We start from the raw sequence: 15,954 nt of genomic DNA, 5'->3' as shown, positions 1-15,954 counted from the left end.
TATCAAAATTTAAATACACCTTTCCAATGTTAAACTTATTGTAGGTTTAAAATAAAACTTGACTTTCAAATTATTATAATACTTTTAACACTTTAGAAAAATGCAAATGGACTGATAAAAGAAGAGGTCAGTTATTTCTGAATTTGAGCTCTAAAAGGAAAACCAAATGAGAGAAACTAAATAATTTTGAAAACTGTGCCAGGCTATGAGTAACCTTAAGGGCTTCTCCTCTGAAAGCCCCTAACTAGACAGAAAACTTATAAAAGATATTTCCAGCAAAGATGAACAGAAGGCAGACAAACTCCCTATCACATACAGCTGAATGGGAGCTTTTCCATACAACACTTTTTAAGTATTGATTTTTGAAGACACGTTTTCAAAACAGAAAGAGTAATCTTAGGACTCCTTAGCAAAAGATAACACATAAACTTGTCAAGTGTAGTGTTATTTTTCTCTTGGTTTCACTATTAAGTTATAAATACATATATATTTGAGTTGGTTTCACTATTAAGTGAATATATATCTATGTAGACATATAGATATATATTTAAAGGTGCTTTTAATTGGAAAAGAAACTAAACATACAGTACCTGTTTAGCGTGGGGATGTTCCCTCTGTAATTAAACAACCACAGTTAGTTACTGATAAGTTAGTGAAAGCCATAATAAAAGAATTGTCAGAGCAGATACAGACCAGTCACAAGGAGCTCCAGTTTGGCAGCTCTGGCATTCAGCAGACATAATTAAGTGCTCATTACCCTTCAACCCCCAGGGTGCCTCCAAAGAGAAATGACTCCTGACCTACCTCACCACAGCAGCTGTTGAGAAAAAGGCCTAAATGTATTTACCATGGATTTTTTAAAATAACTATTACCAAAAAATAATGCAGAGTAGTGACAAACACAGACTGATGAAAATTAATTCATGCTATATAACATGGTATATTATCTTAAGCTACAAAGTGAAATACAATTCTTGATAACATTCTAAAAGACACTTATTTCTTGTTCCTGTTATTAAAGTTGTAATAAGGAGAAGTTGATTCCACAGCTTCTCCTATCTTAATTGTTTTTCTAAGATATGTAATGGACCTAAAAACTAGCCTCCAAAGAATCCAGTTATCTGGGTTCCCTGAGTTTTAAGCCATGCCTTCCTCCCTTGGGGAATTGAGAGTTCTTGATACTAGAGGAGTTTAAAGGAACTTAAAATCATGCAGGAAAGTAATGATGAGTGATTCTACCACTACAGTGGTGTAATTTGTTAAAACTAATTAATATCTTAATTAAATGAATTTAGGGTAATAATTATTTTTAAATTGCTGTTAGCTTTAAAATGCTAGGTCTCTCATATATAAAACCCTACCTAAATTTGGCTAACCCAAAAACGTTCTTACAAAGAATGTGCCAAAAGAATGGGATATGAATGGGAAATAAGACAAATTTCTTGCATTCTCTTTGGGTTTTGCCACTATGTCTTTTTTCCCTTTTTTCTGGTAGTACTGGGGTTTGAATTCAGGGTTTCAAGCTTGCTAGGCAGGCACTCTACCCCTTGAGCCACACTTTTAGTCCTATTTCTAAAAACTTTGATGTCAGTTACTTCCCCAACTGAAAAAGAATCAAACAAATAAAACCCCTTATTTTCAATATTAAAAGGGCAAAATGATACCACCCATAATTTAGGAGTATCGTAAGGTTGTTGGTTGGTTGATATCTTAACCTTCTTATATTCTTTTACCAGTATTTAATCATTATTGGGGTTTTCTGGCACACAGAGGATTTAATGGACAGAACATAGTGGGTGGTGCTGATGATATGTGGGAAGGAGGATTGAGGGAGGAAAATGACGCACTTTCCATGGTAGTGAAAGAAGCAGAATAGACTGAGCTGGCCATATAAATAAAAAGCTGTGACATATCACTGCACCCAAACTATACACCTCATGTGATTTGTGAGCAGTGATGCTCTTTGCATCAAACCTGCATCACAGAGTAAACTCATAAGGCAGCTAAAACAAACTCCAGATATAAGACCCTGAACCTTTGCTGTCTGGATTCCTTGAGCCTCTCACTCAGGAGAATGGGTTTTATTTTACAAGATATGCTTAGTTATAATGCACTTGGCCTTCATGAATACACAAAAAGTATGCATAGATTCTAGAGCATATGGAAGTACAGATGAATAGAAAACTAACTGCAGATGGTAATAAGAATACAGAAAAGCATTTTATGATCTAAAAGATTCTAACAATTTGGGTCAGCCACACAGTCTCTTTCTATGAACCTCAGCTCAGAGAGAAGAACCCTACAACCAAAGCAATGTCACGCCCCATTTATCCAGATTTCTAGAGTTTAGAAAGCAGTACAGACTCTCTCTTAACTTTTAAAAAATTTCTGAAACTAATAAAATGGTCTCACTGCTTCTGTATCTACACTCTACTCCATCAGGGAGTCTTCACAGGATGAGGGCCAAACTTTCAGGAGAAAAGGGCCTACATTGAAAAGAACACCATCAACAACAGAAAAGGCCAGCCTTTCTCCATCAGTAGTTCTCAAGTTCTCATAGGAAGCCCCCTGCTGTTTCATTATAGGAATTATGCACCAGCTACACAGTGTGGTGTAAAAACAGAAACTCTCAACATCTCCAGTTATTAAAGGAATGGCCCCAAATCAGTCACATAAGAGGTAAGTTTAGAGCCAACTTATCTTCATTGGTAGAATAAGAATTTGAGGAGCCAGAGAGAAGAAGGGAATGATAAACTGTCTTTTAACAGGTAAATGTTTAGCCATGTCCACAATGATAATATAGTTTGTTATCCTACACAGGGACTATTTGACAGCTTAAGAATATAATAAATGGAGCCTACTGTACAACACTGCCAGATACCAGAAGGCTAGATCCATAACCTGTGCAAAAATAAGGAAGAGCTTACCGATAAGCCAAATATTCCATTTATGTTGCTAGAAATAAAATGAAATAAAACCTACCAATTCCACTGCATACCCATCATGTAAAAATAGTAAATTTGCTCAATCTCTGATAATGCAATCAACTGCATTTTCAAATGCATGAATGGGATATTAATTTACTTTCCAAGTCTATTTGAACTATTCAAAGTACTTCTTATGATGAATCTTCATTTACCATGTTTTAATACATATTGGAACCACTTTCCTTTTAGTAAATTATGTCCATTTTATAGATATGCTAACTGAGAAAACAAAATGGATGCTTTCCAAAGATACTATCTAATATGGTACTATAAACCAGAATCTGCCTGGCACTTTCTCATCTCTGCTCCTGAAGCTTGCATTCCATGTCAATATAGACTTTAAAGAAAGACAACAGAAATCCTTTGAATTCTAAGGTTCTTGGCATTAAGTCACCTCTGATATTATTGATCTGTGCCCACAATGGCTGGAGAGCCTACTTTAATATGAATGCAAAGTCAGAGTTGCTGCCTGCTAGCTGAACCCTCTTTAATTTAAGAAACACTGACTTCTTTGGCAGTCACAAGTTTTCTGAACCTTTTTACCATCCCTTCCAGCTGACTTTCATTTTGCTTAATTCTAGCTGGCCTTACATAAATCTTTTATCATATAAAAATGCTCCCAATCCTTTGCCTTGTACCTTTTAAAGAAGTAAAAACAAGTAAACAAAAAGTCCTGACCCTATATGGAAATGATGGGGATGCATGCAAAAAAAAAAAAAATCAGTGGTTACATCAAGCTGTGACTGAGAGCCAGTATAGGGCAAATCTTTTGAAATCAGGCAGCAAAGCAGAATCAGAAGAGGTCAGCTGAATAACCTACTAGCAGTCACTAACAACAGTAACGATAGGAGAAAGAGCAATTTGACTGGCTGTGACCAGTGGTGGTCTCCTTGTGTGACTATATTTCTACAGGAGAATCCAAATTAAGAGCTGTAAAGCACATCTGAACCATGTATTTCTATTGGCATTCTCCCCTTCCCCCACCCAATCCACCTCTTTGCAGTTCAGATGCCCTGGTTCACTGCAAAGCTTTAGTTCACAATACAATAATCAATGCTTCATTCATTTGGCCCTTCCAAAGCCCCTTCTTCGCTTTGTTGGAAGATTTTGCTCTTTCTGAAACAAGTACGCCAACAGGGCTACAGCACACTACTGCTGCCTGCTGTATAATTAGCTACAAACCCACAGCACAAAACTACAGGGATTTACAGGTGCCCTGGATTCTGCTTTCCCTTCCCCCTGGAATCAGCTAGTCTTCCTTGACAAGAAGGGACCTTGGGCTAGCCTAATGATATATTGAGAGTTTTAAACTTGACTCTCCAATCTTCCAAGTCTAGAGTGCCAAAATAACACAGCAGAGACTAGTAGCTGAGCCATAGATATAGAAAAGCACTTTGGTAAGCACTTAAACCTGCTGAGATTCTTCTCTCCCACCAGATGCTTGCATCTTATCAGCAGACTACCCTGAATGAAAGAAGTAAGCACTGTAGGGTTTTATTTATTTATAGCTCATTCTGGCCTGCTAACTACAAACAAGTATTCCTACTGCTAAAATGCTACAAGTTGGATGATTTGTGACTATCTCAGTACTGTCCAAGAAAGGGTCTAATCGCTGGGTGTCAAAGATTATCAGAATTCTCAAGAATGGCAGCAGGTGCTGATTAGTCACATGGGAAGCTTCTGATTTCTAACCTTCATAAATAAAAATGTGGTCCAGAGGCCACACACTGACAGCTGAATACTGAAGGTGCCAAGGAGCCTAAACCATGACCAAAACATGTGTGAATCAGGAAAGAACACAGACAACCTCTTCTGGAAGTATGTTGTGAGAAAAGAAAAAGAACTTCAATTAAAACACTAGAACACAAAAGGCCAAATTCACAAGAAGCAAACATCAGAGAAGGTGCAATGCAACCCAGCTTAATTACAGCATGGATTTCCATCCAAAAATAAGTAGAAACAAACATCAGTAGGTCCTCACCCATTATTTATGTATAGAAAGGTACAACAAAGTATATTTCTGTCTCATGAATCAATATTGATGCTTCTTATTTGAATCATAGATTAAAAGCTTTTAAAATTAACCATGTTCACTAGTGTGCATTATGTATAAAAATCATTTGGAATTTAAAATTTTGTACTTCCAGACTGCCATAAAATACAGGGCCATATGCACAGCCACAGAGTTTATGGGATACTATACATGTTTGTATAACTATAGCTATAATTTAGAATATTAATTACATAGGCTGACTGAAGAACTTGTTTCCAGATTATTGTGAGGTATTTAATATGTCCAGGGCTAAGTGAAATCCTGAATACCAAATGATTCAATGAATTGTCAAAAATAAAAACATTAAGAAGTATGCTTCAGTATTAAAACTTTTGCATTTCCAGCACCAGTGAGTGATATTAATGCTTCAGAAAGCTGGGGGGGGGGGGGGGGTTGGCCTGCACCTGACAGAGTGTTTCAAGAAGTAAGAGTGCCTGCTTAGCAAGAATGAGGCCCTGAGTTCGAACCCCAGTGAAAGAAAGGAAGGAAGGAAGGAAGGAAGGAAGGAAGGAAGAAAGAAAGAAAAGAGAAAGGGGGGTGGGGGTGGGGTGGGGACAGACACAAAGCACACATTGGCTGTAAACCCTGAACATCATGGAAGAAGAAACAGAGAAAGGAATGTTGAATGATACATTCTAATCTCCAAGATTAATCCATGTAAAACACTAGTTGAGGACAGGAGTTGTGTTCAAGTGATAGCAAGCAAGCATGAGGCCCTGAGTTCAAACTGCAGTACCACCAAAAATTAAATTAAATTAAATTAAAAATAAATAAATAAAACAGAACACAAGTTGCACTCATTAAAGAGTGGGCTCACAGACTATTCAACAAGAGAATTAGGTCCTAGAAGTAGAAATGCTGTCCTGACTATCCTGTACCAAGAAAATAATGAAAGAAATTCACATACTTCTTCGAGAACAACTAATAACTGACTGCAAACACTGACAGGTTAAAAGAAATCTCCCCTCAAAAAAAAAAATTCATATACAATAGCAAGTAGCCTTTAAGTGCTAAGATGGTAAAAAAGAGAAACATGTACAAACACATACATCTCTCACACACACACACACACACACACACACACACACACACACACACACACACAGAGTTTTCTAACTATTTTTCAGCTACTGTTCATCGAAGGGAATTTAAGAAGAAAAGGATAAATACAGATCAGAAACTCCTTAAGCAAAGCTCTAACAACAGAATCCTCTGGTGATGACCTAGCATGCCAAGTAAGTTGGAACTACAGGTCTCAGAAAAAAATCTGGTAGTCTTGGGTAGAAAAAAAAAAAATCAAGAAAAATAAATAACATATATACCTGGCTAAAGAATGTCTCATAAGAAGAATGAAGTAGGAAGTCATTAAAATTAATAAATTAACAATCTGCTTTTTAAAGTATATTGAGGTGAACACTAGACAAAAATATAGTTACTTTATACTAAAAAATGAAGTAGGTATATGTCAAGCAATACAAAGCCCTATGATGAATTAAAATAAAAATTAAAAGGTAACACATGTTGGCCACCCAATAACTGGCCAATTGTGCCAATTGTCGTCTTTCTGCTTACAGCTTCCCTACTCATTTCCCACTGTGTTTTGCCTAGTCTCTAAAAATCTAAAGAGGTCCTAATGAAACACAGGTCTTTAATCTAAACGATACCCGAAATATTTTGTAGGGGGGGAGGGAGAGGTGAGAAGAGGAAACAAACCCAAAAAACTCTCTACTGTCAGTTTGCACAATTGTGAGGATTAAATCACTAGTCAAAAGCAAACTGCAGAAGTGGAATTCTACCAGGTGACTCCATACATAGTAAGAGACTACATTTTCAGCTTGGATATTCAGCTTACAAACATTCTTCTAAAAAGGTGTACAATTTAGTCTATTTTTAAGTGAACATCTGGCTAGGAATATGAAGATCAAGTACTAGGAAAAGAAAAATAAAATGTCTATTTTCTCCTCAAAAAAATTTTGGTTTATTAATCACAATTGGGAAAAATATTATAACGGTTTTGCACTGATAAAGTAAAACATGTATGGTTCATATGCTTGTTCTCTATTTGCACAGAATAATTTTTAAATTTTCTGTGTGGTACTAGGGTTTGAACTCAGGACCTCATGCTTGCCAGACAGCAGCACTACCACTTGAATCTGACCCCCAGCCCTTTATCCTTTAAGGTTTGTTTTTTTAGGTATGTACTAGGGTTTGAATTCAGGACCTAATGCCTGCTAGGCAGTGCTCTACCCTTTGAGCCACTCCATCCAGCATTTTATTGGTTGACATGGGTGGGGGGTGGGGCGGTCTCACTAACTTTTTGTTTGGCCTGACCTCAAACTGCTGTCCTCCTGATCTCCACCTTTCAAGCAGCTGCGATTATAGGCATGAGCCACCATATTCACTTCACAGAATAATTTTTAAAGCACGCATAAAATATTGTGTGTAACATCTAATATACTGGGTGTGGATAATTTCCATAACTACTGAGAACAAGCAACATAAAAGATTTGCTTTGTTTGGTTTTCTTTTAATGACTAGGGGTATAGCTCAAGTAGTACAGCACATGCCTATTAAATGTAAGGCCCTGGATTCAAACTTCCATACATTTCATACATTTCTTAAAAAAAAAAACAGTTATGTTTTGTTCTCCTAGGTGCAGTAAGCACCAGGGTGACTGTCCTAATTAATTTTTAGTCTCTATTTGAGCTAAGCAATATGGCAATAACTAGTCATATACAGCTAGGAAGTCATTGACACATGGCTAGTCTATAAAATAAACTTTGAATTTCAAACTTAGTATCAATAAAAAAATTTTAAAACTCATGAATAATTTTATTACATATCAAGATTATTTTCATATACCAGATTAAATGTTATTAAAATTGTTTGTTTCTTTTTGCCCTTTTAAATGTGGCCAACAGGAAATTTAAAATTACATATATTGCTTTCATTAGATTTCTACTATATAGTGCTAGTGGAGAACTAATAATTCTCAATTGTAAGTATTCAACAGCATTATCAGAGGAGTATTATAAATAAGTGGCCACCTGGACTCTAATTTAAAATGTGTCAGATCTTGGAATGCAAGATCCAAAGATGTATATTTTTAAAATACTCCTCAAATAATTCTGAGAATCATTAGAACAGAAACAAGTAAAAGTACTTGGGTTGAGGGGAAAAAGTAACTAAACTTGTTTTAAGGTGAGCAGGCCTCTTGTATAATAAAGAGTTTCCCTTGCCCCCATTCCTGGGAGACTCTAAATTCTTTGAATTTCCCAAGCAGTAACTGTCCTTTTTATTCATGAGCCCCTAGAATCACACCTGAGTTATGCTCAGAGATGAGATGACTCAGGATGGCAGATAGTCACTAGAAAGACCAACTATATGACTAGAGGGTTGGAGCTTTAAGGCAGCTGGGCCCTGGGGGAGGAGATGGAGTATTACTGTGTAGTCTATGATTCAAACAATCGTGCCTATGAAATGAAACCCTGATAAAAACTTGACAGCTAGGGATGTGATTCAAGTGATGCAGTGCCTGCCTAGCAAGTGCAAGGCCCTGAGTTCGAACTTCAGTACCATATGAAAAAAACCTTTACACTGAAGCTTAAGGAGTTTCTTGGTTGGTGAACACACTGATGTGCTGAGAGAGTAGAGTACCCTGATTCCATTGAGGAAAAAAAGACAAGGAAGCTGCAACTGAGGCTCTCCCAGACATCCCGCCGTGTGTCTCTTCATTTAGCTGGTCCTGATCGGACTCTTTATAATAAAACTATAAATAAAGCTAAGCAGGGTGGCAACACATGCCTGTAACCTCAGTACTCAGGAAGCAGAGGCAGCCTTGGTTACATAGTGAGTTCTAGGCTAGTTTGGGCTACTACACAGTGATAGCCTGCTTCCAAAAAAAAAAAAAAGAAAGAAAGAAAAGAGGAAAGAGAGAGAGAAAAGAAAGCCATGTACTAATAAAAATATTTTTTAAAAGTTCATAAAACTGTAGTGCTTAGGTTCTGTAGAATTACTGAACTAAGGGGATTATGGGAAACCCCAAATTTGTATCCAATTGTTCAAAAGGACAGGTGGCCTGGGACTCTACCTGTGGCCTCATCTGAAGTAGAAGCAGTTTTGTGGAGGCCTGAGCCCTTAACTTGTGGCATATGCTCTAATACAACTGGTGAGTGTCAAAGTTGAATTGCAGTACACCAGTTGATGTCAGAATAAGAGTATAACTTTAAATTATTACAAAAACATTTGTAAGAAAATATAAAATCTTACCAAATTAAAATCAAGTAGCAAATCTAAATAACTGTCTGAATCCTATAAAACTGAATATATCATTCTGTGACCAAATCTGATTTTCTGATCCTAAACTAACAAAAAGACTTTAGATATATTTAAAAAAAAATGTATTGAGGCAATTTTAACTTTTTTTGGTTTTCACAAAGATTATTTTATCTTTCCTTCTTATATTACATTTATCTTCACTTTTACATTTATCTTCACCATCACACCTCCACCAATAATGATAATAATATTCCAACAGCTTTAAAATCATACACATAACCAAGGAAGATGTTAGAGACAATAGATTACAATTCTGTTCAAACCTAGTCTTTATCTATAGGGGTGTGTACAATTCAGATGTAGGAAGGACAAGCATATAAGTTTTGAAACCAAATCAGGACTAACCAAGATTCATACCCTTGATGTGGAAAGGTGAGTAAGATTTCTTAACAAAGCAGTTAAGAATTTCCCTCACCAAACTGGACACATAGTCTCAAAAAAAAAAAAAAAAAAAAAAGCAAGACAGGTAAAGCAATTCAGAAAGACAAGAGGAGCGATGAGGAGGAAAGGAAATCAGAGTTGGCTCTGCAGGCTGACTACAAATCACTGCCCAAAGGAAAAGGTAGTAGAAAGCAGGAAGAAAGGGAGATTGTCTTGAGAATTACAAAGAGCATTAACTATAGCCTGTAGTTCTCTACAATTATTCAAAGGAATGCAGGAAAAGGAAGAAGACTGAGTGCTGAGCCCATGTGTGCCATGAGTATTTCGCTGCTCACTGAAGGACAACCATTCGTTTCTAGAAAATGAGATTCTGAAATCCATAGAGGCAAAAATGTACCTAGAGATGCTTGCTAAATCAAGGATATATGTATTTCTCTGCCAACCATAAGTGAAAGGATCTTCTGAGACAAAGAAGAGAGGTACTTTTTCTGAAGATGCCTCTGCTCATCTGCAGACTTCTGCTAGATCAACAGTGGCATCCAGTGGCTGAAAGTCTCAGCACAGACTTCTTTGTCTCCAGAAAGGTTCTACTGCTTTGGGTGAAGTGGCAATTCAGAACAAAACCATTTCTGGTGTCTATAACTAAGGATCCCCAGAGACATGGTACTTTGTAATACTAAGTGAAGAACCGCCGGCCATAAAGAAGAAATGGAGAGGGGCAGGTTAAGATTGGCTGTGGTATTTATATTTCCTGTGGTATTACTAAAAAGAATGAAAATACAGGAGGAGGTGAAGATATGTGTAAGTGGAATTCTTAGATTTTCATTGCCTCAGAATAGTTTTTAAACACGTATATACAATAAATAACATACTTTCATTTTTAAACCAAAGCAATACTGAAATAAATTTCCATATATACATTTTAAAGTACTTAAGATGGGAAAAATAATGGAATTAGCATGGCCAATTAGGTAATTTGGTTGAATTTGAGAAGTTTGGTTCTGAAGTGTGACTTTAAAAAACTGAATTTTAACTGCTAAGTTCAGGTGTCTGCTTTTAGAGAGATAATGAAACTAGCTCAGGTGTACCTTCAATCCATAGCAAACATATAAAAAAGCAAAGCCTTCTACCCAAGATTTTTGTTTGCTTCTGTTGCTTAAACTGTTAAAAAAAAAAAATTGCTTTTCGGGCAAATTTTGGGAGAGAGGGAGGGAGGGAGGAAAGAAGTGAAAGAAGGAAGGAAGGAAGGGAGGGAAGGAAATAAGGGAGGAAAGGAAGGCAGGAAGTAAAGGAAAGAAGGAAGGAAGGAATCCTATTTTTCCAATGACATCATGCAAGAATCAATGGAGTGATCCTAAACTTTTACCTTGTTTATTTTGTTGTTTTTGTTTTGGGAGATAGGGTCTCCTTGTGTGGACCAGGCTGGCCTCAAACTCACATTTCTCCTGCCTCAGCCAACCAAGTGAATGCTGGGATTACAGGTATGTACCTCCATGTCTAATCCTGAACTTTTATCTTAACTAGGCTACACATTATCTTTCTAGGTCAAAGACATGGGTGCCAAGAAGCTCATCTCTTATAGTTCAAATCTATTCATTTTTTACTCCCCTTAACTTGTCCCAATAGGCCTCTAACTGGCCCAAATGCACATATCAGCTCAAACTCACCTGTTTGGATGAGAGGTGGGCAGCATGAACTGAAATTCTACTACGCAGGTGTTGTCCTTAAGCTGGCGGTGCTGTACACTGTTAAGTTCATAGGCAATATAAGCCCTTCGAACATATACCTGGTTAAAAAGTAATCCTCAATAAATAAGTTTCAAAACCAGAAATGAAGAGAATGGCTAGAACAGAAAAAAGATAGCTTTGAAAAGGGATATCTGATGGTCTGCAGGGACAGAGAACCCAAGAAATGATGGATACACACACACACACATACTTTAATTAATAAAGCTAGGTTCTTAATATTATACCCACACATTTAAATGGAAATGAAAGTAGGATGCCTTTGTTGAACACCACTAGGTGGACAGTAAACCTTCATTAACAAAGGTTTGATAGTTAGCAAAAGAGCATATACAACCATGACTATTAATTCATTAAGCATGATTATTTCAACAGAAGATAAAAACAAGCAGCAAGAAAAATGAGAGGTGATGATCCTGGGCCACTGCAGGAGTAAAGAAAGAAGATAGAAGAAACCACAGAAGAGTTCAACTCTTTTACTATGTACCTTTAATTTTTTCACCTTACTGCCCCAAATCACTTTTGGATTATTTAGATTCCAAAACCCTAAGCAAAAATAGTTGGGCATAATTTCACATATAATATCTCAAACACACTAACTTGACTCAAGAGTTAAACACTAATAGACTACATATAGCTCAGCAAAAACCACCAGTCCATCTTTATGCATGCATAATTTGCCATGCACATAAAATGCTACATGAAGACTCTATCAGCATGTGAAGTATATAAGGAGGCTTCTCATTAGATGACATGAAAGCCCTGAAAAACACTTGGATTATTTTAAATATTTGATAGTTACTGCGTAGAATTCTTTATATTTTACCTACAGAATATAAATAAAAAAAGTAATCCAAACAGTGAGCAACAGACTATGGTCATGTTCTATTACGAAAAGTCATCTGAAACACTCCTTTTCCCCATCTTTAAACTATGTTTAGTTGGCAATTTTAAGGCAGTATTCAGGGCCTGCAATTTTTTTGTGCTTAATGAGGTAAGTGTGCTATAGTGAAAACAAGTCTTTGGAGTCAAACTGAACCAAGTTCAAATGCAAACTCCTCTACTTATTATCTTAGTGATTTTTTGCACAAGTTACTTAGCCCCTCAGTATCTCTTTGACTTCATAAAGTAATTGCAGGATTAAATGAAAATAAAATAAAATAAGCACCTAAATCACAGTTCATTAAATGCTATTGCTTTCTTCCCTATGAGGCAATATTTTTTACAAAGGCTGCTTTACAATTCAAAATATAAATAAAACTCATTTTCATTCGGTCCCAATGACAAAATTATAAAGTTACACATTTGGGTCAGCCATATATTTTTCACTTAGTATGTTTCAGTGAATCTTAATTCATTATGAAATGGGAGAATTCTGGAAAGTAGACTATTGAAAAATGCTGGCAGCTTTTTCCCTGGGATCAGAACCCAGAAACTGGTGATTAGTACAGATGAAACACTTGAGTAAGGCATCTGAGTAAGTATCTACTATTTCAGAGAAAAAGATGACTACCCACAGGAAACAATCTTAAAACCACAGAAAAACAACTGGCATGGGCTGGAGCTGTGGCTCAAGTTGTAGAGCGCTTGCCTACAAAAGTGCAAGGCCCTGAGTTCAAACCCCAATACTGCCAAAAAACCAAACCAAACAAACAAAAAAACTGTCATGACAGACAAACAGAGAGAAGGCATTAGCAAGAAACCAAGGAGAAAGTTGTGTCACATGATCATGAACACTTACTTCCAGAGCTGCCATCCTCACTACCTGGTTGCTGTGATAGAAGAAGTTTGGTAGAACATCAAAAATAGATGTTTCAGATAGGATGAGTTTCTGGAAGGTACAAAGACAGGCTTGAACCATTACATCCAAAAAAGAACAATTTAAATAGACACTAAGCATTTGAAATATTTAGTGAACCTAAGAATTCTGTCTGTTAATGCCATGTATGAATATAACCTATCTGTGCCTCAGTTTCCTCAACTACAAAATGGGAAAAATATCTATCCTTATAGGGTTGTTGTGAGGATTATAAAAATCATGTATAATAATGCATTAAAATATATTAATTAAATACAAATAAGTGTTTATAATTCTTATTCTTTTCTGACATATATCTGTACTTCATTTCCTAAATATTGTCTTAATACTACTATAGGATAAATTCTAGATTTGTGCCCTACTGGAAACCCTAGATTTCAGCTATTGAACCAAATAAGAAAAAACATACTCTTCTCCAGGAGGAAATCTTAAAGCCCAAAAATTCCTTTGGCCAGTTATAACAATAGTCTCCTGGTTTCTAAGTAGAAAAGTAAAAAAGTCACCCCTGAGAAAATGATTTTGTTTAAAAAATAGTTGAAGTCCTTACCATTAGTAGTAAAATCAGCCAATATTCTCTTAGAAAATTGGCTCTTTATAAAGCTTAATAGTAAGCATTAAAATAAAATGATATTTAAATAGCTTTATCTCCAGAAGAGTAGCAACCATCTATGTACGCATCTAATTCAAATATCGGAAATCCAACAATGTTGCCACATAATTCTGGCCTAGAATGCTTTCTAGGTAAATGTACAAGAGGTAAAAACGTTAATAGGACAACAATATCAACACAGGTCTGTATGATTTTTAAGATAAGTTACAGTCCTAACAGTATTTTTATGAAAAATATTCATAAGTAGAAATCTTTTTAGAAAGTCAAGGTATGAAACCTCATTACCTGGAAATCAAAACTAATTGACTGTTTAGTGAACTGAACTACGCTTATGGGAATAAAGAGGACAAGAGTGCATATTGGTAGAAAAGGGCTACTATATATACCTGTAGGTTCTCAATACAAAACTGATGTCCGTACATGTCAATAGCTGATAGGAAGATAGACTCTACTTGGTTATGACGAAGCTCATATGATGGCAAATGGGAGGCAATAAGAACCTAGAGTGAGAGCAAAATAAGAGGTGTAAGTTCCTGAGGGAGTGATTATTCTAGCCTCCTATTAGGTAGCTCTGATACAAAAGCAATAAATATAAATCTGTTAAGTGCAGGCTTCAAAGATAAAACAGAGACCAAGTAAAACAACTTCTAGGTCCAATAGCATAAAGTCAATGCGACCAAATACTGAAACTCAGTTGACTCTCATCATGATCTGCATTGTGGGCAATTTCCTAAGGGGTCTGGGGGAAGGGAGAGAAAGCAGTTTCAATCAAGTTCCATCAGTGCATGTGATTTACCATTGCAAAGCTGCTAGTCTTGAGGACTGCATGACTAGCTGTTAATTGGGGATCAGATCTGGCAGGGAGCAGCTGTGGGGAAGGTGGTTTCAGCATAGCTAGCCTTTTGCAACTCTGCAGCAGAAGAAAGAATGGGAAAAGCTGCTTTGACAGCCCCAGGTACTCAGCACCAAGGAGAAGGCATCAGGAAGTAAGACCAATGCATGTGGTGGGCAGAAAGAGAGAAAACAGTGTCACAAACAAACAGGGACACGGTAGGACCTGAATACCCTCAGCAGGTCACTGAGAGGTTCAATAACTTTGAGTAGTTCAGTGACATGGATAAAATTGTAGAGAAAGCAGAAGGTCACTGAACAGCTTCAAATGCTGCTTCCTTGTCAATGCCCATGCACTGAAACACAAAGGGAGCACCAACTCTCAGCTTCCCTGCTGAAATCTTTTGGAATGGAAATGAAGACTACAGGGTGAAACTAACTGGACTTCTCTAAGGTTGTTCTGATTGCTAGTGCCTAAGATTCACTGCATTATCTTTCTGCTTTTCACACTTGATTATTTCCTATACACTTAAAAGTTCCCATCTGCTTCTCAGCTTCCTTTGGGAAGTTAAGAAATATTGAGTTCATTTCCTTCTCTCAGTTTCCTTTCTACCTGCCCCTGGCTTACTATCACAGGACTAATAGGGAGGTTGCGGAATGATACCAGAATTTTAAAATGGGAGAAGGGCTTCTGTTTTAGAGACTTAACATTAATCATTTCATTTCTCTTTCAAAAAAAAAAATATGTACCACATGAAAACATGTTCTGAAGGCAATGTGATGTACTTCGAAAATTGCATGATCTTTGGATGGTGATTGAGTAAAAGTTCATTGTATCTACAACCGCCCAAACTATGAAAACCATCCTTTCTTCCAGATAACCAACAACTGCCCTTACCTGGCGTGCCCGAAGTGCCACTTTAGCATTGGTAGTCTTACTGAGTTGAGTTAGTTCTGTGAGAATATTTAGCAGTTCATCAGTGAGAGTAGGGTCCCGGCCACACAACTGATCCTAAGTGTTAATGTGAAAAAGAACATACATATCTACATTAAAAAAGAAAACAAAAAAACAAACATCTGCAGTGGATAAGACTTTGAAATAGAGTAAGGGAATAAAGACAAAGTAAACAAAGCTGGATTAATAAGAAAATGCAAACTTCTTGCTATTTTGGTCCTAAACAATGTGGTAA

General features: G+C 36.6%; 1 protein-coding gene across 13 annotated transcripts in view; it reads right to left on the bottom strand.

Annotated features, from left to right (window-relative positions):
- The window catches only part of Acaca (acetyl-CoA carboxylase alpha), a 268,903-nt gene that overhangs the window by 108,893 nt on the left and 144,056 nt on the right, over positions 1 to 15,954 (bottom strand). For 11 of the 13 annotated variants that reach the window (XM_074046276.1, XM_074046288.1, XM_074046285.1 and 8 more), the window contains 5 exons: positions 15,663 to 15,776; positions 14,320 to 14,433; positions 13,246 to 13,335; positions 11,427 to 11,545; positions 591 to 614 (listed from right to left, as the gene is read on the bottom strand). In XM_074046276.1, the coding sequence (XP_073902377.1) occupies positions 591 to 614; positions 11,427 to 11,545; positions 13,246 to 13,335; positions 14,320 to 14,433; positions 15,663 to 15,776 (461 nt within the window). The remainder of the gene's footprint in view (positions 1 to 590; positions 615 to 11,426; positions 11,546 to 13,245; positions 13,336 to 14,319; positions 14,434 to 15,662; positions 15,777 to 15,954) is intronic. The other 2 variants (XM_074046277.1, XM_074046279.1) reach the window with 1 other exon arrangement.

The sequence above is a fragment of the Castor canadensis genome, chromosome 11, assembly GCF_047511655.1.
Source record: "Castor canadensis chromosome 11, mCasCan1.hap1v2, whole genome shotgun sequence".
In the NCBI taxonomy this organism is placed as follows: domain Eukaryota; kingdom Metazoa; phylum Chordata; class Mammalia; order Rodentia; family Castoridae; genus Castor; species Castor canadensis.
Note: the sequence above shows the minus strand (reverse complement) of the source record. Positions and strands in the feature narration are given on the sequence as shown.